Genomic DNA, 15,041 nt, shown 5'->3' with positions numbered 1-15,041 from the left:
ACTGCCTCTGTGGCTTAGCACTTCCACTTTGGGGCATCCAGAGGCTTCACAGTGTAAATGCCAATGGCTCCTGTCACATGGGGGCTGGGCAGGTGCCTGGCCACAGGACTTCCTGTCCTCCATCCACCCCTCCCCTGCCAGTTGCCAGCAGGAGGCCTCCAGCTGGCCAGCCTCACAGTGGGGAAGTCAAATTTCCAGACCCCCCCCAGGAGGATGGCTCTGGGCTGTGCCCTCTGCCCAGCTTAGCCCTAGCCACCCTTGATCTGGGCTCCATCAACGTCCTGAGCCCTGACTCAGCTGTGCCAAGAGCTCCGGCCCACCCTGAGTAGGCAGCAGTGCAGGGGGCTGGGGGAGAGGCAGATCTGGAACTGGGGAGCCTGACAGGATGCTGTGCTGGGATCTACTCTCTCTTCCCTGCTGGGCTGTAGGCCTGGCCTCCTCCCTTGCAAGTCACTGCCCAGAACACCTGGCCTGACCCCGAGCCATGAATAAGTGGAGTGTGCCAGCATCTGGGGAGTCTGGGGGCTTTATAGGAGTCGGGACTTGGGTGTCAGTCCCAGGGATCTGTGTTGGGGTGAACTCTGGAAAGCTTGGCATGGGGAGCACACTGGTGCCCGGGGCTGTGAAGGGCGGCTCAGGCATGGTTGGGCTTGAGGCCTGGGCATCAAGACCAACACAAGGCTGAGGCTGCCCATCGCAAGCAGGTGGGTTCCCCTCATTTTCCTTTGCGGTTCCCATTGCATGTCCCCTGTGGACAGCCGGTGGGGGCGGGGGTGGCAAAGGCAATTTCAGTGTTTCTGGGATGTAACTGGAGTATGTGGAGCCAAGTGCTATAAAAATCTGGGAAAGAACGTTTAGTGATAAATCAGAAACTAACAAAACCAAAGCAATCATTTGCTAGTTCTGTCTGCAAGAGGGACAGGGCAAGGGGAATTCAGATCCAGACCCAGCCTGTGTGCCTGGGTCTGCTTTATTTGGGGAGTGGTGAGACTCCAACCCCAACTGGCTTCCAGAGGGGGAGGTGGGGAAAGCAGGTGCCCACAGCGGGAGGAGCTTTGGTTTGGAAGATCTAAACCCCGTCTGCCTGTTACACACACACATGCTCCTGGCAAATCACTGTGCCTCAGTTTCCCATATGTGGAAGGAATAAGCACCATGCCTCCTACCCAAGGTCAAGGAGGGCAAATGAGGTAAGCACGTGTGTCGGGTTTAGTCAGACCCCAGTCCTTGCTATCATCCACAATCTCCCCATCTCCCCTGAATCATCCTTTATGGTGTGCCTATTCTGTGCCAGGCCCTGGGGATAAGGAGAAACCAAGGCAGAAGCAGGGCTCTTCCTGGAATCCATCTATCCACGGGGCCCTCTAGCCCGCAGGAGCCTTTTCCCAGCCCTCCTCACCCCTTCCCTCCCCTTCCCACCAACACTTTGCACTTACTGGTTCCACATTTCCTAACCTCCCCTTTCCCCTAACATACTGCAACCTACCCTTCCTGTCCCCACTGCCCAAGGGGACACCTTCAGGCACCATCTCGGGGCCAACTTAACTTCCGCAGGTCTTCATTTCTCACCCGGGGAACTGGATGAGGGCTCTGGCTCAAGTCCCGACTCGCTGTCCTAGGGGTCACCTAACCTGCCTCAGTTTCCCTACGTGTGAGGAAGAACCACAACGGTCCTCACCTCCTGGGGGTGGTGGTGAAGAGTCGATGAGATCCGGCACCAAACCGCTGAGAACGGTGCCCACGGTCCAATCCAGACTGTCTACACGTTACTCTCATTACTGATACTTTGTAGCCATTGTTATCAGGCTGCAGGACCCAAAGGGCGGCGCTTCGCACGCTTCGCCCTCTTCCCACAGCTCAGCGCCTGGAGCGTGCCAGACCCTGGGCATCTTCCGCACCTGCCCCAGGTCCGGGACGGGGGTGCGGCCGCAGCTCGGGCGCGGGCACTGCCCAGCGAGGGAGGGAAGCGGAAGTAGCCCTGGTTCTCGGAGAGGCCGGCAGGCACACAGTAGGTGCTCAGGGGACGGCCGGCTGACAGCGCGGAGCCGGCGGCCCGGTGAGTGCACGCTCCCTGCCCCCTCTCCCCCCACTCCGGGCGGCGGCCACACCGTGAGGGTGGGTCGGCGCCCGACGACACCCACTCCCGCAACAAAGACGCTCGCCTCCGTGGGGGCCGCCTCCCCTCGGGGCCGCCGGCACACGCAGCGGCCGAGGGGCCCGCGCGTCCCCCGGCGCTGCCCCTAGCCCGGGGTCGGGAGCCGTCCCCCGCGGGTGCAACTGCGCCCAGGAGCCGCCCGGAGCCGGGGAGGCGCCCGAGGGGCGCGCAGCGACGCCGCCTCCAGCCGCGATTTAAAGGGCAGCGAGGGGCGGAGGGATCCCTGCCGATCCTCAGCACGGATCCCTCCGCCGCGGGCGACGCGAGGCGACGGCCGCTCACGGCTCTTCTCGGCTCTCCCCAAATTCGCTTTTTGTCCCTCCGCCGCCGCGAGCACCCAGCGAGGAACTCGTTTCTTTCCCGTGTTTCTCCGCCTCCCCCGCCCCCCCCCCCAACCGCGCGTCCCGTAAAAGCAACAGAGGCGGCAGGGGTGGCGCGAGCCGCCGGTGTCCCTCCGCCCGGCCGAGGGCACTCCTTTTCGTGTCCTTCCACCGTTCCCGGGCGGCGTCCGGACGGCTCACCGGGGGCGGCGACGCGTCTGCGGCGCGGGAGGCGAGGCTCCGGGGCTATGAGGTGAGGGCGCTCGGACATCGGAGGCGGCGCGCGCGGCGCCAGGACCCGGGACGCGGACCCCCGGCGAAGGCGGCCTTGGGGACGCCGCGGCCGCGCGAGAGGCGAGGTGAGGCCGGGCGCGGGGACGCGGGGGCGCGGGGGCGCGGCGCGGTGGGGGCGGGGGGCTCCGGCCGCGGCTGGGACTTATTTCCCGACAGCGGATGGAGCGGGCGGTGCTGCGGCAGGCGCCGCCATCTTGGATTTTACTCTCCATTTTTCTCGGGAATTATTTTTTGGTGATTAATTTTTTGGGGGGCCGGGGAAGTGCCGCCCGGCAGCGCGGACCCCCCCAGCGCAGCGGCCGGGCCGCGGGGCCGCGTTGCGCCCCGAGGAGCAGCGGGCGGCGCCCGGCGGTGAGCGGGGGGGCGGGCGCGGCGCGGGCGTGCGGGGGCGCCGGGCGGCGGCGGCGGCGGGCTGGGGGCGGGCCGGCGGGAGCGGGGGCGCCGGGCCGGGCGGGGGCCGGGGCCGGGGCGCGGGGGGGGGCGGCGGCAGCCGGGGGAGGGGCGCGGCGCGGCGGCGGCGGGCGGCGGCGGACGACGGTGGCGGCGGCGGCGGGGGCGCGGGCCTTGCAGTGGGCGCCGCCGCCGGAAGGGAGCGGTAGCGGCCACCGGGCAGCGCGGGGCCGGGAAGCGCCGGGGCGGCCCGCGGCCGCACGAGGGGAGCAGCCCCGCCGCTCGCGATTGGGGGACTCTGTTTTCCCTCTTCTCCAATGGGCAGCCGTGATGGGGCTCGCCCAATCTGCTACCTCTGCCGCGCTCCGCTTCGGCTTGTTTTTGTTTGGGCTCGAGCCTCGTTCCAGGTCTCCTCCGGGGCCCGTCCCCCACCCTCCCCGTCCCTCCCCTGCCAGCGGCGCCGGCCTCGGGCCGCGGCTCGCCTCCCGCGCCCCGCGTCCCCTCGGTCCCCGGCCGTCCCGCAGAGTGGCGGTCGTCCGTCTGCACGCCCGGAGGTGATGGGGATCGGCGTCGCTCCCACCTGTGGCGGGTGGGGACCGTGTTTTCGTGGCGACCGCGGGATCCGGCTTGTGAGATTGGTGTGGAAGCGCGTTCACCGGAGGAAGCGGCTCTCTTTCTGTCGCCGGGCTCCTCTGACCCGGTTCAGGAGCTGTGGCTCCCGATCCCGCGAGTGGGGAAACTAGGGTTACTAAGGAGGTGAACGTGTGCTCCTTAAAGAGGATTTTTAGAAAAGTGGAATTCGGCCTCGCGGGGAGGTCTTAGGTAGCGTAGCGGGCGGATGAACTGGTCGGGCGTGATTGGGACTTTGCATCAGGTCCGTTTTACACTTAAGCTACTTTAAACTTTCTCAAAGTGTGACTAAACGTGGTCGGAAGACGGCCGTAGGATCGTCAGAGGAAGCAGTTGCCCCGCTGGAGCTTTTTCCTGTCGTTTTTGACACGGAGAACACGGCTGTCACTTCTGATGATTAGTTGTAAAAGCGCGAGTGTTTCGGAGAGGGCGGGGAGAAATCATTTTTGTCTGAAATAATCGCGGGTAACTTGTATATATTGAAAATGACACGTACGTAAAGAGTTACTTGCTGTGGATACAAGTTTACTTTGTAGCCGAACGTTTGGCAACTTGAAACACAGGTGTGGCCCCGTCCCTGTCGGAGCTCCCCGTATTCGCAGAGTAAAGTCCACAGACGCTTTAATCCCAGCGTGTGGGGAAACTCCCGGCCCATTTTCCAGTTCGTTCTCTTTAAGCATTACACGTTCGACTCTCCCTTTCCCAGGCTGTAATGCAACGAGCTTCCCATGCCTGGCGCCGTTTGGTCCGCATTCCTAGCCCGGCTCTGCCCCCTGCCCGCCCCCCCACCCCATCCGTCAGAAAGGTCCAGTGAGAAAGTTCTCTGCAAAGACTGGCCCACTCTGGAGGACCACACTTCTTCTGCGTTCCCTGAACAGTGGTTACTTGGCATTTTATTTGGTTATTTGCCTGTCCCTTCAGGTTTTTTGTGAACTAACGGTTGGGTTATTACTTACTTCCTCTGCCTTGCGCAGGTGCCAAGTAGGTGCTTAGTAGGCATTTGATGAAAGTGAATTTGTTAATCTCCAGGTTACAGAGCTTCAAAGCTTGTATTTAGTTTTTTGAAATATGCCCTTTCTGATGTTATTTTAAAACATTGTTGTTATTCACAAAGCAACTTAGTTTGAGAGTAAAAGGATTATTATGGATACTTAGTCTTCCAGAGAGGAGGGCTCAATTTTGTACCCATGAACTTTGAAACCAGACTCTTTCAAAGTCATTTCCAAGTGCTCTCTTGCTGTTCATCATTGTTCATCTGTCTTATCAGACGCACACTGAACTAACTGCTTTCTGTCCTTGAACCAGATACCAGTGGGCTTACTGGGGGGGGGGGGAGGGCGGGGGTGCGGGGAGGAAGGTTGGGGTTTATAGCAGAATAGGATGTGAAGGAAGTGGTCACAGGTTGTTCGTGTTTTCGAGCATAGTGTTTTGTGGGTGGAGATGTTAATGTGTTAACTTTTCCTTTGTGTCATATAAATCTGGGATCGATTCTGACTTTTCTCTATGTAGGACATGAGTATGTGGCCCAGTTGTGTTGCAAAGACATGTGTGCCATCTGAACAGCTCCTTGTCCCCAGGAATGTCCTTCCCATGGCTTGGGAGAGCAAATCCTTTCCAATAAACCATGTGGATTCCATTGTTTTATACTCTTGCCCGCCATATATTAGCTTTACTTTTTCTGCACTCACCGGAATCCTTCTCCGTGGCAGAGGAGTTGCAGGACTCTGTTATATGTTAGCCTTAGAACACTGTAATTGTTGAGTTTTCCACACTGGGATCCTATGTCCTTGCTCTACCGTGACCCAGTCCTGGTTACACAGACACACTGAGTAAATGGTGTAGTTCTAGCTCAGATACAGCTGTATGCAGTAGAAAGATGTTTTCTATATAGGATGGAACTGAATTTTTTAGTCTGATTTTTAGTTACTTTTTATTTTGGGAGCAAAAACTTATTTAACTGACATGTCTTGGTTTGGGAAATGGGTTTAATTGCTATAAGAAGCACAAGCTCAAATTATTACAAAATAAAATTAAAACTAGCTAATGCACTTTAAATTGTAATCATTAGGGTGTCCTAAGCATTAGAACACAATGATTTGAAAAGTAATTTCTTGCATAGACTGCCAACTTTGAACTCATAAAACTACTTTCTGTTTGGAGCTCTTAAGTTTGAAATATGAGTTAAGCCGTGAAGTTTTAATGGCTGAGTTCCATTGAACATGTTGTATGAGGAAGGGGTCCTAGCGAACAGTAGGGAGTGAGTATCTTAGGTCTTTGTCTAAAGGGTTTTTTTTTTTTTAAGATTTTATTCATTTATTTGACAGAGAGAGAGAGAGATCACAAGTAGGCAGAGAGAGGATGAAGCAGGCTCACTGCTAAGCAGAGAGCCCGATGCAGGGCTCGATCCCAGGACCCTGAGATCATGACCTGAGCCGAAGGCAGAGGCTTAACCCACTGAGCCACCCAGGCGCCCCTAAAGGATTTTTAATGAGGGAAAAGTTAGCAGCTTTCTTTAAATTCTTTCTACTAAGTCTACATCATCCCCCACTCCCAATCTCTACAAATCTGTTTTTACTTTGGTTATTACTGTAGACCCTTTTTCCCTCCATAATTTGTTGTTTCCTAGAAGGGTTGGCTGAGAGGAAAGGTCATGCCTGAGTGGTGTCTATCCCAGAATTTATTAATGGATCTGAGTTTCTTTTTGTCCTACTCAAATAAAAGAAAGCATTTGTCATTTACAAACACATTTTGATTCAACAGATGTATTCCTAAAATTTAGTCTTGCATATCTTAATTTATTTGCATTATAGGATTTTACTATTTTAAAGGAATGCCATGGTAAGAATCCATCTGTATAGGAAAGACCCATAATCTTACTTTTGTAAAGCCATATTAATGCCTAATGTTAGGTTTAAAAAACAAAACAAAATAAAACGCTTTTTCTTTTGACACCCCGTATTGGAGACAGTTAGAGTGGATGTATTTAGTATCTTTATAGAGCTGGTGATGGAACCAGGAACAATTTGCATTCTAAAATATTCTCATGGGCGCCTGGGTGGCTCAGTGGGTTGGAGCCTCTCCCTTCGGCTCAGGTCATGATCCCAGAGTCCTGGGATCAAGTCCGACATCGGGCTCTCTGTTCCTCGGGGAGCCTGCTTCCTCCTCTCTCTCTGCCTCTCTGCCTACTTGTGATCTCTGTCTGTCAAATAAATAAAATCTTAAAAAAAATAAAATAAAATACTCTTACAAAAGAAAGAAGTCACTGATTTCCATAGCCATCGAAGCTCAAAATTACGTTTTGCATCCATCACGCCAAAGGGTTCCTGGGACCAGTTCAGTCACTCACTGCCTCTGGCTCCCACCTCTGACAGCCAGATCTGGGGCTGTCTGATGTCTGTGTGAGACAAACTTAAACTACACAGGGTGTATGCAATTATGACTACTTAACCTATAATTCTGGAGTTTGATGAAGGACCATTGGAGTAAGAATCAATACCTGGGTTTCAGTCCGCTCTGTCATTATTTATATAAGACTGGGGCCAAGCCTCAGCTTCTACAACTGAACTTTAATCTCTGAGATCATTTCCAATTCTGAATTCTGTTTTATCATTTACACTTAATCGCCACCCTGTTTTCTTATTTCTAAGAACTATTTTAATATTTTGATATCCTTCTATATACATGATTCATCTGTGTATCTTAGGTAGGTTTTCCTCCCTTTTTCTGAGTTGATGCTATAGCTTATAGTCAGTTGGGTTTTAGAATCGAGAGGCCAGAGTATATTCATGGCCCCAAAGCTCCAGGGCTCCTGCTTCTGGATGGCTCCTGTTCATGACTTGCTTCTCTACTAGATGTCTCTGTTTTCTGTATTAATAAAGGTGCGCTAAGGAGAAAGTAGATAAACCTAGGGAGCATTCCCTGGTGAGAAGCTTTTTTATTTAGGGGTGATGCACGTATCAAGTGGCTCAGGTGTTGGAGTAAACCCCAGACTTGAGTTTGAACACTGGGTTTTAGACCCGGCCTTACCACTGAATAGCAGTTTGACTTCAGGAAAGCAACTTTATTCCTGAGCCATAGCCATCTCACGTGTAGTGATCATGCCTGTCTCCCTGACCTCGTAGGGTTGCCAAGCAGATGGACCCTCAGGGGTGTGTCGGGGTGAAACAAACACCTGTGTTTTCAACTTGAACATCTTTATCAGAACTCCTGCCGGGCAGATCTCTGACGGCACCGGCATTGCCTCTCAGGTCTCAGGCCGAAGGTCCCTTCCCTGAAGGGTCATCCTGCTTTCTACTCTGCATCCTTCTGCCCTCGTCTTCAGATAGCCAGTCTTCACAGGCTTCCCTTTGGACACGCACGATCTCCCACTCTAGTAGCCATGCCCGGTTTCCCTGAAAGCTGAAGCTCATCCGCGCCCTCTAGCGTTCCCTGGACGCAATAGTATTCCAGCACCACGAACAGTGCCCAGGGGCCCCGAGTAGGTTCTTGAGGAATGTTGGATTCTAGGTCTGCAGAATGATTCATTTCGTCTGTCCGATTTGTGGAACAAGGTGGCAGTAGCTGATACAGTGTAACGCTCTCTGGGGAGTATTTTTTTTTTAAAGATTTTATTTATTTATTTGACAGAGAGAGATCACAAGTAGACGGAGAGGCAGGCAGAGAGAGAGGAGGAAGCAGGCTCCCCGCTGAGCAGAGAGCCGGATGCGGGACTCGATCCCAGGACCCTGAGATCATGACCTGAGCCGAAGGCAGTGACTTAACCCACTGAGCCACCCAGGTGCCCCTCTGGGGAGTATTTTTATTTTCAAGGAAATGCCTGTGTTGCATGACATGGAGGGATGTATGTTCTTAGCAAGAAAGCCAACCTGCTGTTAGAAGATGGAGTTCCCCGCACTGAGGAGTGAAGGGGGGCCTGAGCCTTCCGCCAGGGAACCAGTGGAATCTGCGGCTGGAGAGGCCATATGGAAACCTTCTCTTTTCTCCTTCAAAAGAGAAACCCTCAGTCAGGGTCCAAGAGGATTTAGACAAAGCCAGTTGCCTCAGAAAATATTTGTTTGATATAGATGCCAAGAGTGTTTTTGACCCCACCCCACCCCCCCGTGCAAAAAAAGAGAGGGGTAGGGGGGTTTTTTGTTTGTTTGTTTGTTTTTTCTATATTTGTGCTTTTATTTCTTTTCCCTGGTCATCTGGTGTAAAGTCTGTTCCCACCTGGTTCTCTCTAACATTCTATTTGTTTCCTTTAAAGTTCTTATCAGAATTTGCAGTTTCATACCTATTGGGCTCTTTCTTTTCCCACACTCTCCTCTGAGACCCAAGAAATTAGGAACCAAGCAACTTCTGTTCTAGGGCCTTACTCTTCAAATATGGGCCAAAGTATGTTTAAAATTTTGTTTGTGTCGCTTTCTTCAGCGTGTCAGGAGTGGACGGGCTCTCCACTCAGCCTCGGCTTAATTTGTTTCTAATTCTCTAAGGCTTGCTCTCGTTTGTAAAATGGGGGTGTTATCGTGTATATTACTGTACACGTGAGAGAACTCAGTATTTTTGTTTCATGTTAAGACATAGTTGAGGGTGCAGTGTATGATTAAGGGGCTGTGACAGGGGTAAATGGCCGGGTGCACGTACAGGTGTTGGCGCAGTTCTGGGATGCTGGCGAGAGCCATAGCTTGGAAATGGTGCCTGGGACCCGGAGCTCAGAGCTTTTCTCTGTCGTGCCCGGGACTGCCAGGCCGCCCCCGCCGCACCCACTCCCGCCTTGAGCAGACGTTTCCTCAGCTGTGTGTTGGACTTCACGGCACTTACCCTCTGCAGGACCTCCGCCTCTCCGCGTGCCTGCCTCTTGCCCGACGTAGTTCCTTCTCTCTTCCCTCTCCCCTTTTCCTTCCACTAACTGCCTGTGAGAAAGCCCATTTTTTCCCTTTGGGTTCGTGTCTTGGTAGCCTGTGATCTTGTCAGGAGGAGTGAATTACTTTGGGCAGGCCAGGGATTCCTGAGCCTGGTTTTTGTTTTGTTGTGTTTTTTTTTTAATCTAAGGTTTTTTGCTCTGCCGTTCGGTGATTCTCTGGATTGAGATGATGTGGAAACGCTTGGTAAACTGTAAAGTCCTTTTGTTAGTGTTGCTCTCTTCATGGCTCCCACTTTTTTCCCGAGTTCTGAGGTCTTCACCTGGGTTGTGAACCCCCCCCCCCCCAGTTCAGCACATTGAACCTTTCTCATCTTTCCTGGAAACCTGTTCTTTCTGTAGCTCAGTTTGTGGCATTGTAGTCTGCCCAGCTAGAGGCTTCTGGCCCCTCTGAATTAAATTCCTTTCTGTCCCTCACCACCTGTGTCTAATGTGTTACCAAGTGGCGCCGGCCTTCGGCCTTCTCTTCGGACCCCAGCTTCCCTCCCTCCCCCAGCCCTCCGCCCGCCGCTGCTGTTGCATTTGAGCTGCTCTCCGCCTCCGGCCGCATGCTGCTTCACCAGCAGGATCCTTTCTAGAGTACAAGTGAGCAAATTCTGCCTCCTTCCGTCTGTATAATCGAGAGAAAAAAGTAGGTACTTTACAGGATTTGAGAATTAAAGGGTAAATGAATGGAGGAACTATTATGTGTTGTTGCTTTATAAGTGAAGTTACAGTGGGGCACCCAGCTGGTGCAGTCAGTGGAGACTCTTGATCTCAGGGTTGTGAGTTCGAGCTTGATGCTGAGTGCAGAGATTCCTTAAAAAAAAAAAAAAAAAAAAAAAAAGTGAAGTTGCACTAAGAAAAAATATGTCTTACCAGAAATACAATAGGCTAACTTCCACTGTAACAAAATCTGTAATCTCCCTGGATGTTGGTATGTGAGGTTTGGTAGTTTGGTAGGATTTTAAATTCTATATTGACATTTTAAATTCTGCATTCTACCTTGTTGCCCAAAGCCACATCCCTTCTCGTCAGGAGCAGTCAGAAAAGCAAAGCTGGTCTCGGGTCTCTCTCATAAAATGGCACCCCAGTCCTTTTATTCTCTTGAAACTCTTTTTGGTGGAAATGGTGATGTGGTTGTTTTCTTGGGGGAGTTATGGTAGGATAAGGAATGGAGGGGAAGTTTCTACTTGATTTAAGTTTTGTGAACAATGTGTCCGCATATCTGACCTTCTGTTTCTACCTTCATCGCTTGAAAAGGGGCCAGTTGGAGATCTTTATGAGCTCTTTCTGCTCGTTTGATCCGTGTGCCAAACCGAGGAGGTAGGCTGTATTTTCCTTTTACTTAGGAGGCATTTGTGAGGTTAAGTGACTTGTCCCTGGCTGCCGTGCTAGAGAGTAATGAATGGGGTCGGAGTGGAACCTAGGTGCGTGGACTCCATCCCGAGCCCCATCCTGAACCCCATGTGCCCTGCCTCCTGCCAGACTTAGTCTTGGCCTCTAAGACCCAGCCCAAGAATTAACCTTTTGGAAATTTTTCCTCACCCAGGTCTTTGCCCAGTAAGAATGGATTTTTCTTTGTTCTGCTTACCTAGCGGCTTCTGAGGAACTGTAGGCTGTCCTTACAGACTTTTGACACTAGGTGGCATCTGTTTATAGAAAAGTAAAATGTGTGGGTCTGGGGGAGGAGTAACAAAAGAAGCATCCTTGATTTTATTTATAGGCACTACTAGGTGGACACATGGATCAAATGTGGCGAGATGGGGACGCAGGTGGTTTTGTCTTGTTTTTGCAAATTTGTCCCCAAAACCACATCAACTAGAACCTTTAGTTTGGAAATGCCTACCAAGACAATTGAAAACGCAAATCTTTCTTATATCAAATCTTTTGTTGTGATACATATTGGATGAAAATTGGATATTACTGGATAAATAAGGAACTGTGAATCAGTAGTTTCTGCCCTGAGGCAATTGGGAGTGGGGAGTCGATTATATGCCCAGTTGTGGATGAGCAGGCCTGTGTGTTGTAATGTCTCTTCGAGGACTTACCCGTAGTACATGTTTTGCTGTTTCAGATGTTTTGCTAAGTGAAAAATCCTAACTAAGAGTTTTAGTTTTCATTCTTACTGTAAAATTTGTATGTTAATATAAAAATGTACAAGCATGATACTTCTACAGAAGGTCTTTGTTATCTGGGGTTAAAGTAGTTAAATGTGTGATTGAGATGCTGGTTTTACCTTCAGAATCCATATAGCTCTCTCTGTAGCTGTGGTTCACACGTGCAGGTGAAGGGGGAAAATGATCTTTTTAAAAAGTATATTTAAAACAACTTTTCAGAGGTGTTTAAGAGTTTTTCCTGTGATATGTTGGAGTTTTAATGTATTTGGGGGATCTGGGGACTGTAGAGCATTTTCACTTTGGTTTACTTTGTCATGGTCTCTGTATTAGTTGCCTGTTGCTGCTCTGACAAGCTACCACGAAGTTGGTGGCTCGCACAGCAGAGATGGATTCTGAGTTGGGCAGGCTCTAGGGTCACCACCTTTTGCGCTTGGCTAAAGTCAAGGTGTGGTAGGGCTCCCCCTGGAGGCCGTAGGAGAGAATCCATTCCTTGCCTCTGCCAGCTTCTGCTGTGGCTGTCTTTTGCCGGTGACTGTGTCACTGCAGTCCTCCCCCTCTCCTCTGGGGTAAAGTTCCCTCTGCGCTCTCGCTCTCGTAAGGCCTCTTGTGATAACATTTAGAGTCCACTCAGATAAACTGTGTCATCTCAAAATCCGTAATTTAAATCACCTCCGCAAAGACCTTTTTCCTTACAAGCTGATAGTCGCAGATTCCAGATTAGGACCTGATATCCTTGAGGAGTGATTTTCAGCCCATGGCATTCTCCTTGGGGGCAGTGAGCACGCCCAGCACAGCGTGACTAGCAGCACTGGACGGGGGGAGCTGCTCTGAACCAGGTGCCGGCTGTGCTGGGTCAGGTGGGGCCTTACCACCTGCGGCAGCCTGGGGAGGCTGTCAGATTGGCTGAAGCAAAGCGCTTGCTGAGTTTGACTCTATCAAAGCTGGAAAAGAAAGCAGAAACGATAGACGTCTAACTTCTCGAATAACACTTACTTCTGACAGTACTTATAGGAGCAGAGTGTCAGGTCACAGGTGTGACCATGGATTCATGGTCGTCTCTGACAGAGGGCAAGTGCAGAGCTGTCCTGTTGGAGGGCATCACAGCCTTACTATGTTGTGATGTGGGATGTTGATCACAGGTGTTTCTGGTAGCTTCGAGGGCTGCTCGTCTTGACCTGATAGCATGAATTCCTGTTTCAGGGTCCCATGGAGCCTTGGATATGTGTTGATCACAGATGAGTTTGGAATAGCCATTGGTAAAGACTGATCTGTAATTCCCTGATAAGTTATTGTAGAACCCTTTTGTAACTTCAGATTTACGAGAAAGACCTAGTCCCCAGTTGGGTGTACATGTAGCGGCTTGGTTTGCCATCAGAAGGGGGATGGATACGGATGCACCTGCGCTGTGTTGGGCCTTGTGCTAAGTTCCAGTGATCCAGAAGTGTGCCTTAGCCAGCACACACGGCAGTGGGGAAGCCAAGTATTACCACGTAATCACATGAAGAAGTACCATTGTAATAAGCACCGTGAAAGAGCATGTAACAAGGCAGTCTGTGGGATGAAGGACTGGGGTCCGGGGAGAGGGGGCCGCACGCGAGGGCAGCTTGCCGGCATCCCAACACAAAGGCCCCGTGTAGGGAACACGCCTAGCACACTCGCAGGACCGGGCTGGGTCTGGAGTCGGAGCTGGAGCGAGGGGGCGGGTCGGGGCTGGGTCCCGCAGGCCCCTTCTAGGCACCGGCAAGGTAAGTTCTGTTAATGCTAGTTGGTAACAATTTCCAAATACTTTTGTTTTCGCTATTGCATGTAGGCCAGGAGTGTGAGCCTAGAATGGAAACTGGATTTTCACTTCGCAGGTGGGACACCGTTGGCACCGACCCTAGCGTGTGTGCTCACTGCTGGACCAGTGTGGGGGCTTCTCTTCCTCTGCGGCGTCTGTGTTTGTCTTTTGTCTCCTCTTTGGATAGTGCTGGCTTTCATGTTCTGTTCTTGTGTTTGCTTCCTTGCGTTTATTTTAAATACAGCGCTCCGGGGGGTCTGGGACTGCGGCCCTTGAGCATCCGCGTCCGTCCACAAGCATCAGAAATGTGGGGACTTAGTTCAGTGACATGTGACTTCCCTGATGTTTGAATTAGTGTATCTAAGGTTGTAGAAATTAGCTTTAACTTATATACATAAGAATGATGTGGAAGGGTTTTTGTTCTGTTTTATTTTTCTTTAATACAGGCTCATTTTGAAAAGTTGAACCTTGTGAAAAAAAATTACTCATGATCTCATTCTCTAGAGATAATACTGTTACCCATTTGGTGTTCTGAATCGTTTTCTCAGCATATTGTAGCCGAATCACTTGCAAAGTGTTTGCTCTGCTTTTTCTTAGTGAAGTTTTTCCAAGTCCTCCAGCAAGCTAAAGCCTGCTTTAGTTAACAGCATGTGTTACCTTCTCAACCCCTTGGGACTTATTTCTTTGCTGCTGGATAACTTCTCTAAGATAAACTGAGACAAGTTCAACTTGTAAGCCATTAGAAAATTCTTGGTTATATCACAGGAATTATATATATTAAATTCTTGATTCTTTTAGAATCCATGTTTTCATTTTTTTGGATACAGTTTTAAAAGCCTGGTTTGTGTTTAAGACATTCAGCAGGAAATGTCCAAAAGCTACAACTAGGAAAGGACTGGAACCAGAGTTTTCGAATTGGGCATGAGCAGTTAAATCAAAAGTCACTGAGCAGTTGAGAATCCCCCATGTGTCACAAAGGGGCAGTGGAAGGAGAGAAGTTAGTTGACGTTTGTCGAGGATCTGTCACTGCTGGAAACAGTGCGGGCACTTGACAGGAACCAAGCACAGTTTCTATGAAACAACTCTGTGCTTGCCTTTGAGAAAATTTCAAGTGTCAGCAGGTTTTTGTTTGGTGGTTTTTGTTTTGTTTTGTTTTTTTCCTAATTTACAAATAGTAAATTTGGGGGGGTGGGAATTTTAAAAAATATTAATCCTGTTCCCCCAAAGACAAGGAATGCTGTTGGTGATTTGGAATGGATGGTGGTGGGGGGGTGTGTGCGCGTGCATCTCCTACCTTAGTGGCATTATTATAGAAAAAGTTTCCTTTTTTTTTAAGTAATCTCTACACCTGGTGTGGGGTTCGAACTCATGCTCCACTGGTTGAACCAGCCAGGTGCCCCCAAAAAGTTTCCTCTTTAAATACAACTCTGAATCTTTAAATACTTTCTTCTTTAAGTGCAACTCTTAGTTTAGA

General features: G+C 50.9%; 1 protein-coding gene across 4 annotated transcripts in view; it reads left to right on the top strand.

Annotated features, from left to right (window-relative positions):
- The first annotated feature begins 1,898 nt into the window (after positions 1-1,898).
- Positions 1,899-15,041, top strand: part of KMT5B (lysine methyltransferase 5B) — a 52,710-nt gene continuing 39,567 nt past the window's right edge. The window contains exon 1 of one of the 4 annotated variants that reach the window (XM_004759555.3): positions 1,899-2,056. Coding sequence is in view for 1 of the 4 variants with exons in the window: in XM_045065994.1 (XP_044921929.1) it covers positions 2,724-2,728 (5 nt within the window). In the remaining 3 variants the exon portion in view is untranslated. Of the gene's footprint in view, positions 2,057-2,406; positions 2,835-2,926; positions 3,121-15,041 lie in introns of those variants that run through there. The other 3 variants (XM_045065994.1, XM_045066000.1, XM_045066003.1) reach the window with 3 other exon arrangements.

This window comes from Mustela putorius, unplaced genomic scaffold (assembly GCF_011764305.1).
Source record: "Mustela putorius furo isolate JIRA1106 unplaced genomic scaffold, ASM1176430v1.1 tig00000127_pilon_pilon_pilon, whole genome shotgun sequence".
Lineage (NCBI taxonomy): Eukaryota > Metazoa > Chordata > Mammalia > Carnivora > Mustelidae > Mustela > Mustela putorius.
Note: the sequence above shows the minus strand (reverse complement) of the source record. Positions and strands in the feature narration are given on the sequence as shown.